The following is a 16,802-nucleotide window of genomic DNA, read 5'->3' on the forward strand; positions in this document are numbered from 1 at the left end:
CTAGATAAGAGTTTTGAACTCATTTCTCTGAGTCCAAGCTATTCTCAAAATAAGTTGGTGAAGAGACAAAACAAAAGAAGGCATTTTTCAGCCAATATATTAGGGAGCACACCAGTGCAAGATATCATAATTGCAGAAAGTATGAGTATGTTAAAAATTGACTGAAAAAATTCTCAGAAGATTCAGTGGCAGATACACCCCAATGGTCTACTCAGAATACCAACTCAGAGTCTCCACATCACTGATTTCTAGAGTCTTTTCTGTGCTTCTTCCCTTAGTATCCATATTTTCTGAAAATTAACACTCTGCTGATTTTACCATTCCTCTGCCCTAATATAAAGCAGTCTTCATACAGAAACATATGTCTGTGTGTACGTCACCTGCGTGTTATGTATCACAGCTTCAGAAAACAGCCACACCAGATAATTACCAAGAAGTAAAAATAAAAAGTGCAGCAACAGAAAAGATAGACTGGTGATGTTAACCAAGAGATATTTCTCTTCCATTCTGAGTTTTACTATGTTAGTTAAAAACTGAAAAGGACTCAAAATAGCACTGTCCTAAGTTCCTAAAACAGTGACAGCATTACAATGCTACTCAAGCTTGCAGTAGCACTTGATGATACACTCAGAAGTGGAAAACAGTGGACAGCTTTATTCCTTATAATGGAAAAGTATGCAAATAAACCTCTCTTTAATGCTCATTTCAAAACTAAATAACTGGAAGAAGAAACAAAACATACCTTAATGACCATACACAGAAGCCTGGCAGTTTCCAAGTAGGAAAATTACATATAAACCCCCACATATTACAGATATATATATTTATTTATTACCGATACAGTTTAATTTTCATTTTTAACTACCCCCTCCACTCATTAATTTAAGCAGGGAGATCTGCCCCAATGGTTTTGATTAAAATCATAACTTACTCCACACTAACTACACTTGAGACTCTTCAGGAACAGTAATATCACAACAGTAATTTAAGTCTCCTTAAAGCCAATATTTTTACATTATAGCACTTGTGAACAGGAAGTCCCAAACTATCCAACTGCACAATAACTTCCTTTACAAGATATCTCACTATTCATACAAACTTTTCACAAAATTGCTATGCTGACAGCCCTGTTGAAAACAAAGAGATGAACAAGGTAACTTTCACAAAACGAGGATTCTTTCAGGTGCCTCCCTGTTTCTTCTGCCCTTATAACCGTAGCAATCACATCCATTCAAGATGTTTCTAAAATCAAAACGGCACAGAACATGTGCCAGGAAGAAATTAATGAAGTAAAGAAGCAAACAGAATAAAAATTTCACATCCTTCTATGCAATGTAAAGCAACACAGAGAAGCACGAAGGTAAAAGGAATTTCATGAAATGCAGGCGTTTTCTGACAACATATAGCTAGATGAGTTAATACCTTAAACACTGTACTTGGCTCTTCATTTAGGTTTACTCGAGTTACTACACGTCCTGAGTCTTCATCCACATCAAAAATGCTGGCACTGTAAGGAAACTGGTCAACATCTACTTTGTATCGGACTCGACTTGCTGGTGTTCCCTGTAAGGCAAAACCAAAGCAAATTGCTTATTTTTACACGTCATGTAGCTGGTAAAGGATTAAAATGCAACATTGGTAAACAGACCATCAGAAACAGAACTTCGTGTTTGTCTTCCTCATAACTGGGTTTCTTACTAAGCATCCCTCCTGCCTTCCCCCAAAATACCTTACAGTGACATCTGAGAGGTCCAGCAAGAAAAAGGACCAGAGGTTTGGAAAGAAGAGAGCTGAAAAAGCTGTCTACCTAAATACAGACAGAAGCAGTGGTCTGTTTTATAACTACTGACATTTTTAAATAACAGAAGATGGGGCACTGCTCAAGGTTCATTAATATACCTTCCAAAAATATTTTAACATGTTATAAAAGCTCCTTTGAAGTTCAAGAAATTTCTAAACACTCTAAAAACTGCAACATTTACTCAGCTTGTCCTCAAAGTTACAATGTCTTCCTGCTGAAGATGGGAAGATACTACCTTATTTTCTGAAAAGTCAGACTACAATTCTGCATTACAAGACAGCCAGCCTATGTGACATTCACAATCAAAACAAAATAAAAACAGCACTGGATTGCCTGGGCAATCCCCACCCCCCACCCACCCCCCATCCCCAGTCTAAATGTTGTTTTTTTTTACATAAAACCTGAACATTAGTATCTGAAGGTTTTACTTTTCAAAGCTGAGTGATGAAGAACTAATTATATTTCAAGGTCCTCACCTCTAAGAAGTAAAGCACAGATCATAGGGCCTGTGGTGCTTCCAAATGTATTCCAACACATGCTCTTTCTGTGGCTGAACTGTACAGGTCTAGCAATTTGGGCGCAACCATCTAAAAGCTCACAACCATGCCCTCACACTGAAGAGGCAAGCCTGCCCCACACTGCATGGCTGAGATGGTCACAAGTGCTTGTGTGAAGGGAGCAACACCTGTGGCCCTCCCTACCTATAACAGAGGGCTTCTGGCTCTCAGTGGAAGGCTAAGCATTACCAGTGCCACTTACTATTTGACATCACAGCTGGCTCTAAGCACATCAGAAAACAAAAAGGAGAATATATTTGTCCTATCAGTGGTAAGAGAAAATGCAGGTTTGCAAATGGATTTTAAGTAGCCTCGTAATGAACCCTCCCTACTGTTCAAAGCCTGTTTCAATGACAAGGAACAAGCACAGAACCCGCATGCATGTGTCACAAATTGTCTGCAGGTATATTCATCCCAAAATACCAAATTAAAAGGGGAATCAGCAGAAGGTATAATAGACAAATTTCTCAAATCAGTAACAGTATTTTCTAATAGAAATCTACTTACCTGATATAACTGTTTTAACACTAACTGCCTAAATAACTAACATTTATTGGAAGAATAAAGTTTCTTAAAGTATCCATTATATTCCAAAGATGCCATTACAGCAGTCACCATAGAGGAACTTTAGAATCACAGAATCGTTCAGGTTGAAAAAGACCTTTAAGATCATTGAGTTCAACCATTAACATAGCACTGACATGTTACCCTTGGACTTCTTGTTGCATCTTCATCACTGCCTGCCTGAAAAATCAATAACGGATAATAAACTGAGGGCTGTGCCGGGAAGCTTTCTCTTTGCATCTTTAACCCAGTCTCCAAGGAGGCAGCAGACTTCCCTAAGAAGTGGGTCTGGTCTGTATATTGGACCACCCGTTACCTTCAAAAGGGAGTCTCCTATGACAATGACCTGTCTTTTTTTTACTTTATGGAAGCAGTTGTGATGCAGGGCGTAGGCCAACTCGATCTTGGTGACACCTCCATGCTAGATGAACCATTGGCCTTGTTATTATTTGGTTCACCTTCAGAGGACATGGAGTAACACCATGCCTGTATGCACAGCCTAAGAGACAGCTGCTCCCACATCAGAGAGATGAGAGGGCCCTGGCAGCTTGCATTGACCTGTGTGATCTAACAAGTCCCAAAAAGCAAAATGGGTGGCAATGCCTGCTCCTGGGATCTCCACAGTCCCACCACTCTCTGGTAGCATCCCAGGCTCCACTGCAATAGCCACTTTCTCACATGCACCTGGAGGATCTTCTATGGTAGTGGCAGGATGATTCCTGGCACCCCACTTAACTGCCGGCAGGAATTACCCAACCACTTTTCAGATTAGATGAGTTGTACCATCAACCGGTTACAGAGGATGTCTGGGAGACATTAAATTTTAACAGGTTACTTCCATTCTCAGCAAGCACCCCTTCACTAGTACTGATAGTGATCCACTGTTTGCGGATTAAAAGGTGACGTAGCAGCAGATTACTAAAGCAGTGAAGCCAGTACAAATATGAATTATGTACTAAAGAGCTGTAAGAAATAGGGGCATCAAAGAAGGGCTTTAAAGGAAAGAAAGGTTTTTGCACACTGATCCAGAATAATTGTTTCTAGACAGACCAAAGTCTGTGTTACCAGAATATGCAGATAGCTGGGACACTGCACAAAATTCAAATTAGGTTATTTGCTAAACACTTTGGGAGTAGATTCCGAGAAGCACTTAGAAACTCAGGTCCCATAATCACCATGGTATCATTTTCTTAATGCCTCTCAGTCTAGACCTCCTATTATATTTTGACCTAAACAGACAAAATATCAGAGTCCACAATTTCATTAATAATGAATTGGTAATTTTCATCTGTATTCAATAACATGGTATAAAGCAGCTCTATTGTTATTGAGAATATATTCAATCTACCATATCAGCTACTAACTACAAGGAAACAAGAAATTTACTTTTGTAATCAGCAACAGAAACAGCTGCAGAAGTGGTTTAAAGTCACTAAATCATATCAACATATTGTTGATACAACAAAACTGCACTGAAATGCTCAGTCAAAATACATAGCCTAAACTAAAAGCTTTACTGGAATAGATTTAGCAAAGGTATTTTAAATCATGCTAATGCATGTTACAGAGCTGTGTAACACATGGTGTCACATTTTGCCACATTAATGCCTGATGAGTAGTAGGACTATTCAATGAATAAACCGTACTTCAGTGCAAGGAAAGTGACCCTTCAGTAAAGAATATTTATTTCAATTCAAAACTATAGGTAGCTTGTAAGAATTTAATTGATGGTACCATTTTTGCAGCTGTTAAATGAAAATGAATACGTAAGTTTAATACTAAAAGAGTAAGAGAATAAGGCAGCCAGGCCACCTCAGCCTTCCTCCCTGTAAACCCCTGTGCACATAACACCTTGTATGTAAAGAGAAGCGAGACAGGTTTGGATGCAACCAAGACTTTCACAGAGTTTCTGGGGAGACTTGCACAGCTGCTCCTCCAGATGATTTTAATTGCAGCAGTGATGAGGTCATTGCCTCTTTGAACTCTCCAAGGAAATCCAACCCAGGCAGGGTTTATTAGGCAGTACACCACTCCAGTGCCACTGACAAGTCAGTGTCATCACCTTTAATAATTCAGAACTGGGTGTGCCAGTTGTGTTTTGGTGTTTAGTGAAGTAATATATGAAAGACCATGTTAATAGTTAAAAGTACTTTGTGGCACCATGCACACTAAAGAGTGCAAATCCTTGAAAAACATGAGAAATTTCAGAGATCATTGTGTATGGGAGTTGATAATACAACTTTCCCCCTGGCATTCTCTGATTCAGTCATTTTTCTTCCACATTATAATTATCAGGAAATTACCTGCTGAAATCCACTCTATTTGGTTTCAGAGTAATGGTCCTTACATTTCCTTGGAAGACTAAAAGCTATCATCATCATTAAACCTGCACATACTAGGTAATTTGTTATTAAATAAACAAAAATCTCATTGGGTTATTGTTCCTGATATGACTATCAAGTACACTTTTCTCCTGTCATTTCTGAAAATAACAAAACAGGGATTTATTTTTTATTTACTAAATTTTGGCACCAATGTAATTAGAAAAGTCTCCAGAGAAATTTCCCAGGGAAATCTATTTAGAAGAAAGTTTTAATTATCTCAAATATTAATCATCTTTTGCCTTTGTTCTAAATAAATTTAGATGCATTCCTATGTCTACAGCAAAACTCGAATATAGCAGATAATATTCTCAAATAAACTACAGAGCAAGGATTGTACTTGGCAGGAACCATGTTTATTCTCTCAAACCAAAGTTTTCCTGAGAGTTCAAGACTAATATAGAACTTAAGATCTAAAGCTCATTCAGCTTCAATTATTTCTTTAATTGCTGCATAATTCCTTAAGTTTCAATTTGCTCTGGGAAAACAACATTCATTTGTGACATGGCTGACAAGTATGAAATCATCCCCAACATGTACGTCAGATGATCAAGCTGCACATGGAGGCCCTGGGCAAAGAGGCTGTGGAGGCTGTACATGTGCGCTGTTGAGATAACTCTCAACGGGCAAAGACAGGTTGCAGAGAAATTTTAATGCAATAAACCCAAGGGAAATGGTGAGAAGTGTAACGCAACAATAACTTCTGTATGTTTTTATATATATTTCTGCAAGCCATTCAAAAGGAAGCTATGAATTATTACTTCTGCTATCCAAATAGGTAATGGACATACAACACCAGAATGATCTGGCCCAGGAACAAGTGGAAAAAAATGCATTCCATTTGCAGTCTGCTCATGAAGATCCCAGAAATGCATATGGTAAACGACCCGGATTTCATCCCTCAGTGCTAGTATGGAATAGTGGCATAATGAATACAGATATATTTACCAAGCCTTTTTGTATTCAATGCCACTTTCTGACTGAAGTCAGGAAACTTCTGAGGGTATTATAGATAAAATGTGAGACTGGTAAGGAGTTGAATAAATTACCTCCATCTGTAGATTTCAATGCAAATTTGAATGATTAGCACCGCAAAAAGTTCACGAAGGCAAATTTTGAAAAGTTAATTCTAGGGAAAAAATTTGGAAAGTGATGTAAAAACAAAATTTAGTTTGCTGCACATGCTCTTTGTGACATACTCAAAGTAACCATTAAAGATGGGGCCGATCACAGAGTAAACTAATGATTTTGGTGGGTCTTGAACCAGCTATGGGTTGTGAATGGTGCAGTCATGTACAGTCACCCTAAATTCATGTATATAAACTCTAAAATGTGAAGGACTTAATTCTTTACTATGCAACTGAACAAGAAAGCCTGAAATTCTGATTTACTAAATCATAAAATTCTGAATTTTTAACTATAACAAGCTGAACACAAAACCCCCATGATTTTAAAATTTTAAAAATGAGACAAAATTACTTTAAGAACTCATTGCATTTGCAGCATGTTTCCCATATACAAATCTCCAGCAGACACTATGAAATCCAACAGTAACATTTCTTTCTTTTAGTGGGTGCCTGTAAAACAATAAGGACAATTGCTCTCAATTTGACAAAAGGACTCCATTGAACAAAAACTTCACAAGGTGTTATGCGATTGGATAAACCATTAAGCTGGATATTCTGGAGCTCTGGACACTGGCTGCTCATAAAAATTAGGTTTTTTTGACTCTGCATCTGTTTCTACTGACATTTGAAATCAACAAAATCAGAATACGCAGAGGAATTGCCCATGGAAGAAATATTCTGTCTTTTACAGTGATATACCAAAAAAGGCATTTACAGGAAAAGCAAACACCTCAAGTTATATCGGTCCTGGGAATATTCACCTTCTGATAAAGCAAGTAAGCAAACTAAGCATCTATCAAATAGCTCATGTTGCTTGCCTTTCAAAATATTTGGAGGGCTGAAAGCTTTGGGAATAGTCATAGTCATCTGGCATCTTTCATCACCATGCCTCTCTAATAAAGCATAAACCATTCACAATGATGAAAGCTCTTCTCTCCATGGATGGTCTCAGGTGGCGTTGAATAACTTAGGTATGTGTACAGCCATCTGTACAGATCTGTTGAACGTAATCGCAGGCAGCCCCCTTCCCAAGTAAAAAAGCAAACACCATTTAAATCTCTTTTAAAATACAGATTTGTAAACTTTGGTACCTAACAGGAAATAAACCAGGTTTAAAGATCTTTCTCTTCACCAAAACCTTCCCAGCCTTGATATGGATTAGGTTAGACCTCTAAAGTTCCAAAGCAAAATATTGCTCTGCTGTGCATTTGGTTTGATCATTCCACAGGGCCACAAGAATCTTTTTGCTTTCCTTTCTCTTGCTCCTGAAGTGACTGTCTCTGCCACTTTAATGCAGACATTAGCTTGTGTAGGAAACAAAGATACTGTGCCTTTTTTTGTGTGTGTGTGTGTGTGTGTGGCCACGTATAGTGTGGGTTAGCATTTATTTTGAGTTCAAGTCAAATCAAAACCCAAGACAGAGAAAAGAAACTATGCAAAAGGGAGGCTGTTTAAAAGCAATTTCAACTGTGTCTCCATACACTGCTGAGTGCAGAAGTGGTGGCTCACCCAGATGGCTCAAGCAGCACCTAGACCCTGGTTCCACGCATTTTCACTTGCCATTCCTGAAGCATTTTAAGCTCTGCTTTTGGGCAGGCCACTTGTCATTCTTTGAGAGCTAAGCTCTCAAACTGAGCACTGAGAGGAAAAAATATTGTAAAATAGTCCTGAGGACTCTCAGCAGGTAATTGCGATTGAATTGAGGGATTTATGCATCTGTACCAAGCCTGATACAGGCTTCAGATATCCTCAGCTACAAAAAAATTGCCCAAAGAATAGATGCCAATTGATGATGGATGGGAATACTAAATACTGTGCTAATAAAACTCAGAAGTGTAGGTGACGGAGTCAGACATTGATTTCATCCAGGCTTTAGGGACTACAGATATCTCTCTCAAAGAAAATACCTCTGAGAGAAACCAAAGCTGCATACATTTGTGCTAGCTAAAGCAAAGTGGCACTAAAATATAAGTATTTTTCTATAGGATATTATCATATCTACCTTAGTTGCTAGAAGCATCTAAGAAGCCAGAGATGCAGCATTTGTGTGGTTCCCCAGCCACACAAAACCCTTGCAAAGTTATGTGTCTCACACAGGATACCTGCTTGCACCTTTCACCATCTTTTACTTTTCTTCTGGTCAGATCACTGTCTTCAACACAAAAGAGTGGGGAAACTAAACTCAAATAGGGTCAATGGAGTTCTTCCAGGAAAGAAAGCAAGTTGTTTATAGTGGAAAAAATTAGTCTCACTTAGTTTTATCTTATTTCTGTCTGGGATTACTCTGACTCCTGCTTAAACTGTATGCAGCAAGTCAAACCTGTCTGGGACTCACTGGAGCAACTTTGGCAACACAAATACAGCCAAGCCTGTTTGAATGATTCTGCACGCCTGGTGCTTGGGAAGACCAAGCACGTTTTGGAGGCACAGCTTCACTGTGCCAGGCTCCAGCGTTGCCCTGAATGCGACACTGGACTGTAATGTCCAACAGCCTAAACTTTTTACTTGTAGATACTAAGAAAGCCCAGAGGAATTCCTTAAACTCCATCTAGGCAACACTTCTGGAAAGAAAAGTCAAGATGATATGTGGGGGAAACTCTTGACACGCAACTGTCTCTGCTGTTGCCCACTTACACAGTGCAGCCTCCTAACCCAGTGTTATCACCCTTCTAGCTCAATCTGCACAGTGGCTGTGATGCCTCACCTGTCTGCTTCTTCATGCTCACCCCCCATGCAAACAGTACAACTTTCCTCAGCTGGTATAAAAGGTGCATCCCTCTCTTCTTTCAGATCTCTACACAACAACACACTTTCAATACTTATACCTCAAAGGAATTATTCAAATGCTAAAACGGAAAGTGTGTTCAACTGTCTCAACAATTTCAATCACAATCTTTTTAAAACTGAAGATTTCTATTTTAGCAACGTTTACCAGTTATTTAGAAAGAATTGAAGCTGTACTCAAATTTTTCCTTGGCTTATATATAACCATGGCTTTAGTCTATTATAACCATGGTTCTAGTCTATTACCATGATTACCTCTGGCTCCCTTTGCCTGTTCTTGTTGCTTTGTGCTTAGTATTTTCTTACCCTTCACATGCAGTGTGTCTGGAATTAGATGTAAGCTCTACTGGGAAAAACAGGGTAGACACCTATAGGATGTACTAAGTAATTTGAAAAATCAGATACCATATAATTATTTTAAAGCTGTAGAAAAATATACTGTGGATTGTTCCAATAAACCAAATGACAATATGTTGATTTACCATATTTCATGAAACACACATAAATAAAATTTTACCAGATTTCAATGCCCAGAATAGTACTTCCCATAAAGAGTCTTTTTGACAAACGTAAAAGTAACTTCTGAAACATAATTTATATTCTCAATCACTGCAAAAAAAAGTGAATTCAAACAGGAAAAGGAAGGAAAGGAAAAACTGGTAGGAATTTAAACTGATATTTGCTCAAGACAGCCCTTTAAATCCCGCTCTGTTCTTTAGTGAAAAGCACAGGTTTCTATGTTTTGATTGATATCTCACTAAAGACTCAGAGGAATAACTATCAGAGAACTCTTACACCTTCAGGCCAAGATTTTCTGACCATTTTGAAATCCACAGGTCAAAATAAAAAAATAAGAAAATACCTATTTGGAAGCATTTGAATATAGTACAGACAATTTTGGTTTAATTTAGTAACTGTTAAATAGTAGCCAGAAATACATGGTAGTTTGCAACCAAATCAATCCTATCATTAACAGTTGTATCCTAATAATGGATTAATGTTTTAGGCATCAGTTAATCTAAGAAAATGATACATCTTCATCCTGACTCATTCATTTGTTCACACGTAGATATTCATACCTGTATTATACACTAAGTTGCAAATAATTTACTGCATGGAGATTTGATGGAGGTTTTTTAAAAGAAAAACAAGGTAACATTTAATTTACACCTTCAATAAATGAAGTACTGTTTGATTAATTTAAGAGTAAAACCTCATTCTTACCGTCTGACTGTTTTTGAAAGCGTATCATAGTCAATCATAGCACTTCCTCATCTATATGCTGTAAGTTTCTAACCCCCTATCTCACAAGTTTCTTTAAACATCTGATCTTTCACCTACATTACTGTTTGTACCTGTGCCACCCTCACTGTCCATTTCATGCTTGCATTTATATTTACAACTTGACCTTTAGAAGTCAAAAGCCATAGGTAAAACAATCATCTTTTCTAAGGAATGTGGCTGAATGAGCACTTCCAGAGTCAAAAAGTAACAGTAGGTACAATACCTGCATCCTTTGTTACAGGTGATGATTTATTAAGGTTGACTTCAGTGGCATGAACTTTTTTCCTACTACTTAGGTATTCATCACTGCTGCTGTCACCTTTGCTGTTGAGGGACTAGTAGGAACAACAGGACAACACCAAAATAACCCCAGTCCAGCAGCTCAAAGGAGGGGCATGCCGAGGATGGTGCCCATGGGGTGAAATGGACAGCCAAGCTCTACTGACACCATCCAACACCTCCTTTTCACCCTAAAACTGCTCTTCTCCTGTTGGAAAACTCAAATTTGCCTTATTTGCAGAGAAACTGCATGCAGGTGCTGAGCATTACAATTTGGATTCTCATATCATCCATATTTATTCGACAATGCAGAACAAAGTTGGGATTTGCTGAAGACAGTGGGCAGTCTCTGAAGAGCTGATTAGCTCTGAAAAGCTTTTATTGCAGGTGATGAAAAAAAATCTAGTTTGACTTTTTTCCCAGGCTGAGTTTAACATTGACAGGGGAATGGTCTACATTACTTGTAAAATGACAACAGAAAAATTCAGGCTTGGATACTTCAAATTAGTTAGGCTCTTATTAGACCTGCTCTGATAATCAGAAGTATTTTAAAGCCACAATTATTTTCTTAATAGATACTTATTTTCCTGAACTGATAAAAAAGATGTATTAGTACATACAAACAAGATTACAGCAGGTTAAAAACCCCAAACCACACAACTAAAATACTGATGATGATAAATAAGAATATTCTTTCCCTTAAGGCAAGTTTAGAGAAAGGTGGTCTTGCTGAACACAGAAAAGGCTGTGTGTTTTTTAAAACAAATTTCTGGTGAATTCATATCAAACACTTTGTGACACCACTTAATGTCAGAGCCAGCTCCACATAAATACAGACTTGCCAGTAGCACAAAACATCTGAACGGGCTGGCTTAGTTAGAAAAAGAAACAAAGCCATTTCTGCCTGATATTTTTAAAATAAAAAAGAAGATAGAGAAAACTAACTATCAACCATTAGTTTGAAATAAAATGCCAACTTCAAAAACTATTTTAAAAGCTTTCCTCCATAGCTGGCTAACTTTTATGGCTACTGCATTCATTAAATGCCTAAGGGTAGCTTCATTTTTAAGTCTTCATAAAAATCAAAGAAATGCAACAGTTGATTCTGAAGAACATTACTTCAACATTATGGTCATATGCATTTATGCCTGTTGTAATGGTAATAAACAGGATCCCACATTCAGTTATTTTGATGTCTCTCTCATGCATGTGCACCTATTTCTCCACAGAAGTAGAAGCGATCCCCACACCTTTCAAATACAGGACATTCAAACCCATATAATATTAATTCATATTAACACATGAGGAAATCACAAGAAATTAATCAGGGACACATAAGCGCTTTACTCAGATTTTTATACTGCCATTCTCATAGCACCTAGAGATAGCCATTATTACAAAATAGCACACAAGCTTGTCCACGTCCCGTTTCTACATTTTTATGTTCAAGTGATGGTGACAGAAATTATAGAAAAAGAATTCAAAAGGGGTTTTTTGTTTTGTTTTGTTTTTTAAAGGAAAAAGTGAAATAACTTTGCATTAGGAAATGCTGATTCCACAGGACTAAGAATTGTTTTACATTAATCAGTTTATGAACTATTTTGTTTCCTCCAGTATCTTGGTGATACCTTTTTCTTTAAAATTTAGGCACATTAAATCCAGGGATTATAATATGGAGCTTGTACCAGATTGCGCAAATACTTTATCAAGACCAAAATATCTTGTAAGGCAACAGATACCATTAAACAAAAGCGGCACAAACACCAAGTTAAAAAGTGATTCTCTACCACCAAAGAAAAATTACTTTTTTTTCTATCCTAACCTATTTTGTCAAAATTTCCACAGAATAGAAACTAATCTTCTTGCCCAGTTTCATTGATCCTCAACATCCTTTTCTGCAGGCTTTTCTCAAAGGTCAGTATGATAAACCTGCTAGGAGCAAATACATACTGGTGCAAGGTGCAGATATGGGTCCATAGGACTGTGATTAATAACTTACTATTTTAGATTTCTACTATGGCAATCAAAAAAAAAATCATACAATTTCAACGGTCACGCACAACCGGTTTTCCCCACTGTCCACTGGCAGATCGCTCTGAAACAACAACACTGGTGATATGGGCAGAGTGTTTCCTTCTGAATTATTTGCTGCTAACTGCTGAGGAGAGCTCTTGAAGGGAAGTTGTGTTCCCTAACTCCCTGGTTTCCAAATCATTCCCCATGCAGAGCAACTGAGAATCTTTTCCAGTTAAGCTGCATCTGCTGAACGCCCTGACTGCATCTGCTGAATGCAATGCAGACCCATTAATGTGTAGGCAAGAATTATTAATTTGGTGGTAGTACTCCAGCAGTACAAGTGCTTTGTTCAGGAAGAAATGCTAGTAAAATAAGCTAATGTGTTTCTGCAGTACATAGTGTAAACACAACCCTTGCAGGCTTCTAATGCCACCCAGAAACCTTGCACACTTTGATCTCAATTCCATTCTGTCATCCCCAGGTTATTGAACCTAACATATGGAAGAACAAGACATTCACAGAGTGGAATCAAATAATCTTAAATAAATTAAAAAATATTTTCCTGCAAATAACTATGAGATCTGAGCAATCAAGCCTACTCTCCCCTGAAAATCACTGTTTTAAACAGTGACTAAGATGATGGTAGAAACCTAGTCCTGGTACACCCCAAGGAACAGTGAAAGAGGTCAGACAAAAGCACTAGACTTCCACAGGGCAAAAAGGCAGTGGGAGCAAGAGTGTAGGTAGACCACAGAAATATGAGCACTTATGAAGTCCTCTAAAGGGCCATAACAGGGAGTTCTACATTCCAGACTTCCACAATGCTGCCAGAGATATATTTCCTTGCTTAGACATAATGATTCAAGTCCAGAAAAGGACTAGGTGATGTGGGTACAAGTCTAGCTGACCTTGCATGTCCCACGACCCCAGGTGCTGAAGCTTGTTCACTTTACAGCTTTGAAGACTTCCACACACCTGCAGGTACACCTCAAGTTTGTCAGGAACCCTGCCCAGCCTCTTTCCTGGGCTGCGTTAAAACTTTAACTCTTTAAACAGAGTTAAAGGTTTGAATCCTTCAGTCAGTGGAGGGAAGGCAACCTAGGTCTCTAAATCCCATGGAAAGGCTTTTTCTAGAAAGATGAATATAACAAGATGCAAAGAGAGGAGAGCAGGCACTAGCACTACATCATCTTTCTCCTGCTGCATGCTAAAAGCTATGAGTACACCCAGTCATGTCTTTGAATGACAGTGTAGTTGCCTGCCATGAAGAAAACAGTCCTTGGCTATGCATTTTTAAAAGCATCTCTAAAGCAAGACGCTAGAAATTCCCATTTGCTTCTACTAATCAGTCTAATGCTGACTGTTCTGCTTTTAATTAAGGAGATATGTGATTAACATGTTGGCTGGTTGGGACCCTATTGTAACGTGCCTGTGCTCTACAGGAGGAGTTTAACACACACCTTGGGTGGGCTCCATTCTGCAAGCAGAGCACTCAAAATCAGGCACCAACTTCTCTTAATATTTCCCTTCAAATTGTCTAAGACTAGCCATTAAGGAACAGCTCTGTCCATTTCTTTTGTTTACGGCTCAAATAATGTCTCTGTCCTCTGCTGCTGCCTTCCTTAAATACTCTGTAGTGCTATTAATTGGTAACTACTGCTATTCATTACCGACTTGATGATACTACTGTCTTTCGCATACTTTAAACAAACAATAGTCCAGATCTCCAGCTGTTATAAACTACCTTAAATGCCTCCAAGTTCAGTAATACCCCACTGGTATGTATCGCCGGCATGGAATTTGCTTACCTTTGTGTTAAGACTTTTTACAAAGGGAGAGAGCAGGACTGCCCTGACAAACACTGCTTTAGCATTTCTGTCCTTGGGTGGTAAATAAATTACTATGTAGCGTATTTAGCTAAGCTACAGTTGATTTGTGTCAAAGCAGTGCCATCAGCTTTTAATGTGCATGGCACATTCTCTCTGAACTATTCTCCCTAAGGATTATTCTCCATAATATGCCAAACACTAACAATTAAAAATTAAACCTGGCTGGCAGAACATCTCTGACTTTCATTGTCCTCAGTGTATCATCTGGTCACCAATGTTCATCAACCTCTAATTACAAAAATTGATATTACCCTTCAGAATAGCTAACAAGTCAGAAATATGTGCCCAGTTGTGTCAATCAAATGCTTCACCGGGGAACAGCAATAAAAGCCAGTGGCAGAAATAAACCTGATCCCCAAAACAAGTGCACTCAGTTAAAACATTGCACATCCAATAGGGCTGGATGGAGAGCTTACAGTTCTGCATGACCCTGGTGATGTCTCAGACTGGAAATGCCCAGTGACTGTGAAATCAAGAAAGCGACAAGCTTACAGAGTTGTGTTTTGTTTCCTCTTTAAGCTGCAGAACTGTAGAAAAGACAGACACGGTTTTCCTTTCTGCCTATTCCTCTTATTTATCTACACTGTGAAGTCAGACAAAGAGCTTTCCAAAAATCTTCCTGACAGAAAGGAGCTGCATCATTGATTTGCCAGGTTCAGGAACCATCCCTGTAAATGCAGCCTGTCCAGAATGACAAAGGACAGGTTGACATTAAAAAAAGAAAGCATGAATTACTGCTTTGTAAAAACTCATAATAATCACCTTTGTTGTTGAAAGAGTTAATCACTTATAAGGGGTAAAGATTTTTCCCTCTTGGATGCAGATTATTAACGGAACCTTTTTGCTTACCGGAGGATCTTGGTCCTCAGCTGAAACGGTAGTGATAACTGTGCCCTTGACTGCATCAGGAGCAACCATTCCCCTGTAGAGGGTTTTGCTAAACACTGGAGAGTAATCATTCATATCCTGCAAAACATAATTAAGAGTTTAGTTCTCAAGTTCAAGCAAAATTATAGAAACATTCACAATTGTTTTTTTTCAAATTCTGCCCAACCACTCCTTCCTCATGAGGAAGCCTATTTGCCATTCACAGTCCCTCTTGGCTCTCCATTCCATTACCACCGCACAAAACTAGCACACAAGGGGAAGGTGTCATTTTTTTTTAAAATAAAATATTCATGTGAGACAAAATCAACTGAAGGAAATTCTCCAGAAAAACACACAGTCTCACAAGTAAACAAAGCAGAGATTTCATGGCACCTGCTTCTCAAGTGGTAGGACACAACATGGCTTTGCTAATTTTCTAAAATGAATGAGCTGCTCTTGCTTGACAGTGTTTGCTGCCTCTAAGATGCAATAAATGAAGGGAAAATATGATGTCAGATTAGTACAAACACCTCATGAGAGCCTAAAGTGATGTTCTTTGGACTTATGTGTACATTGTCAAAAAGAAGCTTCAAAGGCGCACTTTTACTGGCATAGTAGTGTGCACATAGGTATATTTTCACACTTACATAGGTGTGCACAGCTATACATATGTACACACATCCAAACTCACAGCCACACCTGTTCATGTGTGAAAGATGCAGCCTCACTCAAACACCAGGCTGTGTGGGACTGCATGAACTGGCACGAAGGCAAATGCAGCTCTTGGATGCATGTGGCTCTCAGTGACGCATTGCTACATGCATTGGGAGCTGCAAACATTTAGAAACTCAACCAGCATCAAAGTTTATTAAAAAGGCATTCATTCTGACTGTCATAAGTTGTCAGAAAATATTTTTTTCCAAAATTCTCTCACAGAGAGTTCCAGAAAATTTGTACGTATGTACCTTTGAAAAAACAGTCTATCTTTAAATCACAGTCATTGTTCTACCAATAAAATTTATTTCATTTTTTTTTCTGTAGAGGCACTTTCTTAGTTTGAATTCTATTGAGAACAGGTTTATTCATTGTGCATACTACTATTTCCATTGTTTTGCACATATAGATATCACAGATTAAATTTTCTCATTTTTTTTTCAGAAAAATAAGAAGCATCATATGCCTTCAGCACACAAGAGTGACTTTACTGATCCACAAATGAAGAGCAAACTTTTTTCCCCTTTAAGCAGAATATG

At 38.2% G+C, this 16,802-nt stretch overlaps 1 protein-coding gene across 8 annotated transcripts in view; it reads right to left on the minus strand.

Moving 5' to 3' along the window:
* The window catches only part of PCDH15 (protocadherin related 15), a 443,438-nt gene that overhangs the window by 95,147 nt on the left and 331,489 nt on the right, over window positions 1-16,802 (minus strand). For all 8 annotated transcript variants that reach the window (XM_056352005.1, XM_056352006.1, XM_056352009.1 and 5 more), the window contains 2 exons: window positions 15,532-15,648; window positions 1,423-1,563 (listed from right to left, as the gene is read on the minus strand). In XM_056352005.1, the coding sequence (XP_056207980.1) occupies window positions 1,423-1,563; window positions 15,532-15,648 (258 nt within the window). The remainder of the gene's footprint in view (window positions 1-1,422; window positions 1,564-15,531; window positions 15,649-16,802) is intronic.

Source organism: Falco biarmicus, chromosome 9 (genome assembly GCF_023638135.1).
Source record: "Falco biarmicus isolate bFalBia1 chromosome 9, bFalBia1.pri, whole genome shotgun sequence".
Classification (NCBI taxonomy): Eukaryota; Metazoa; Chordata; class Aves; order Falconiformes; family Falconidae; genus Falco; species Falco biarmicus.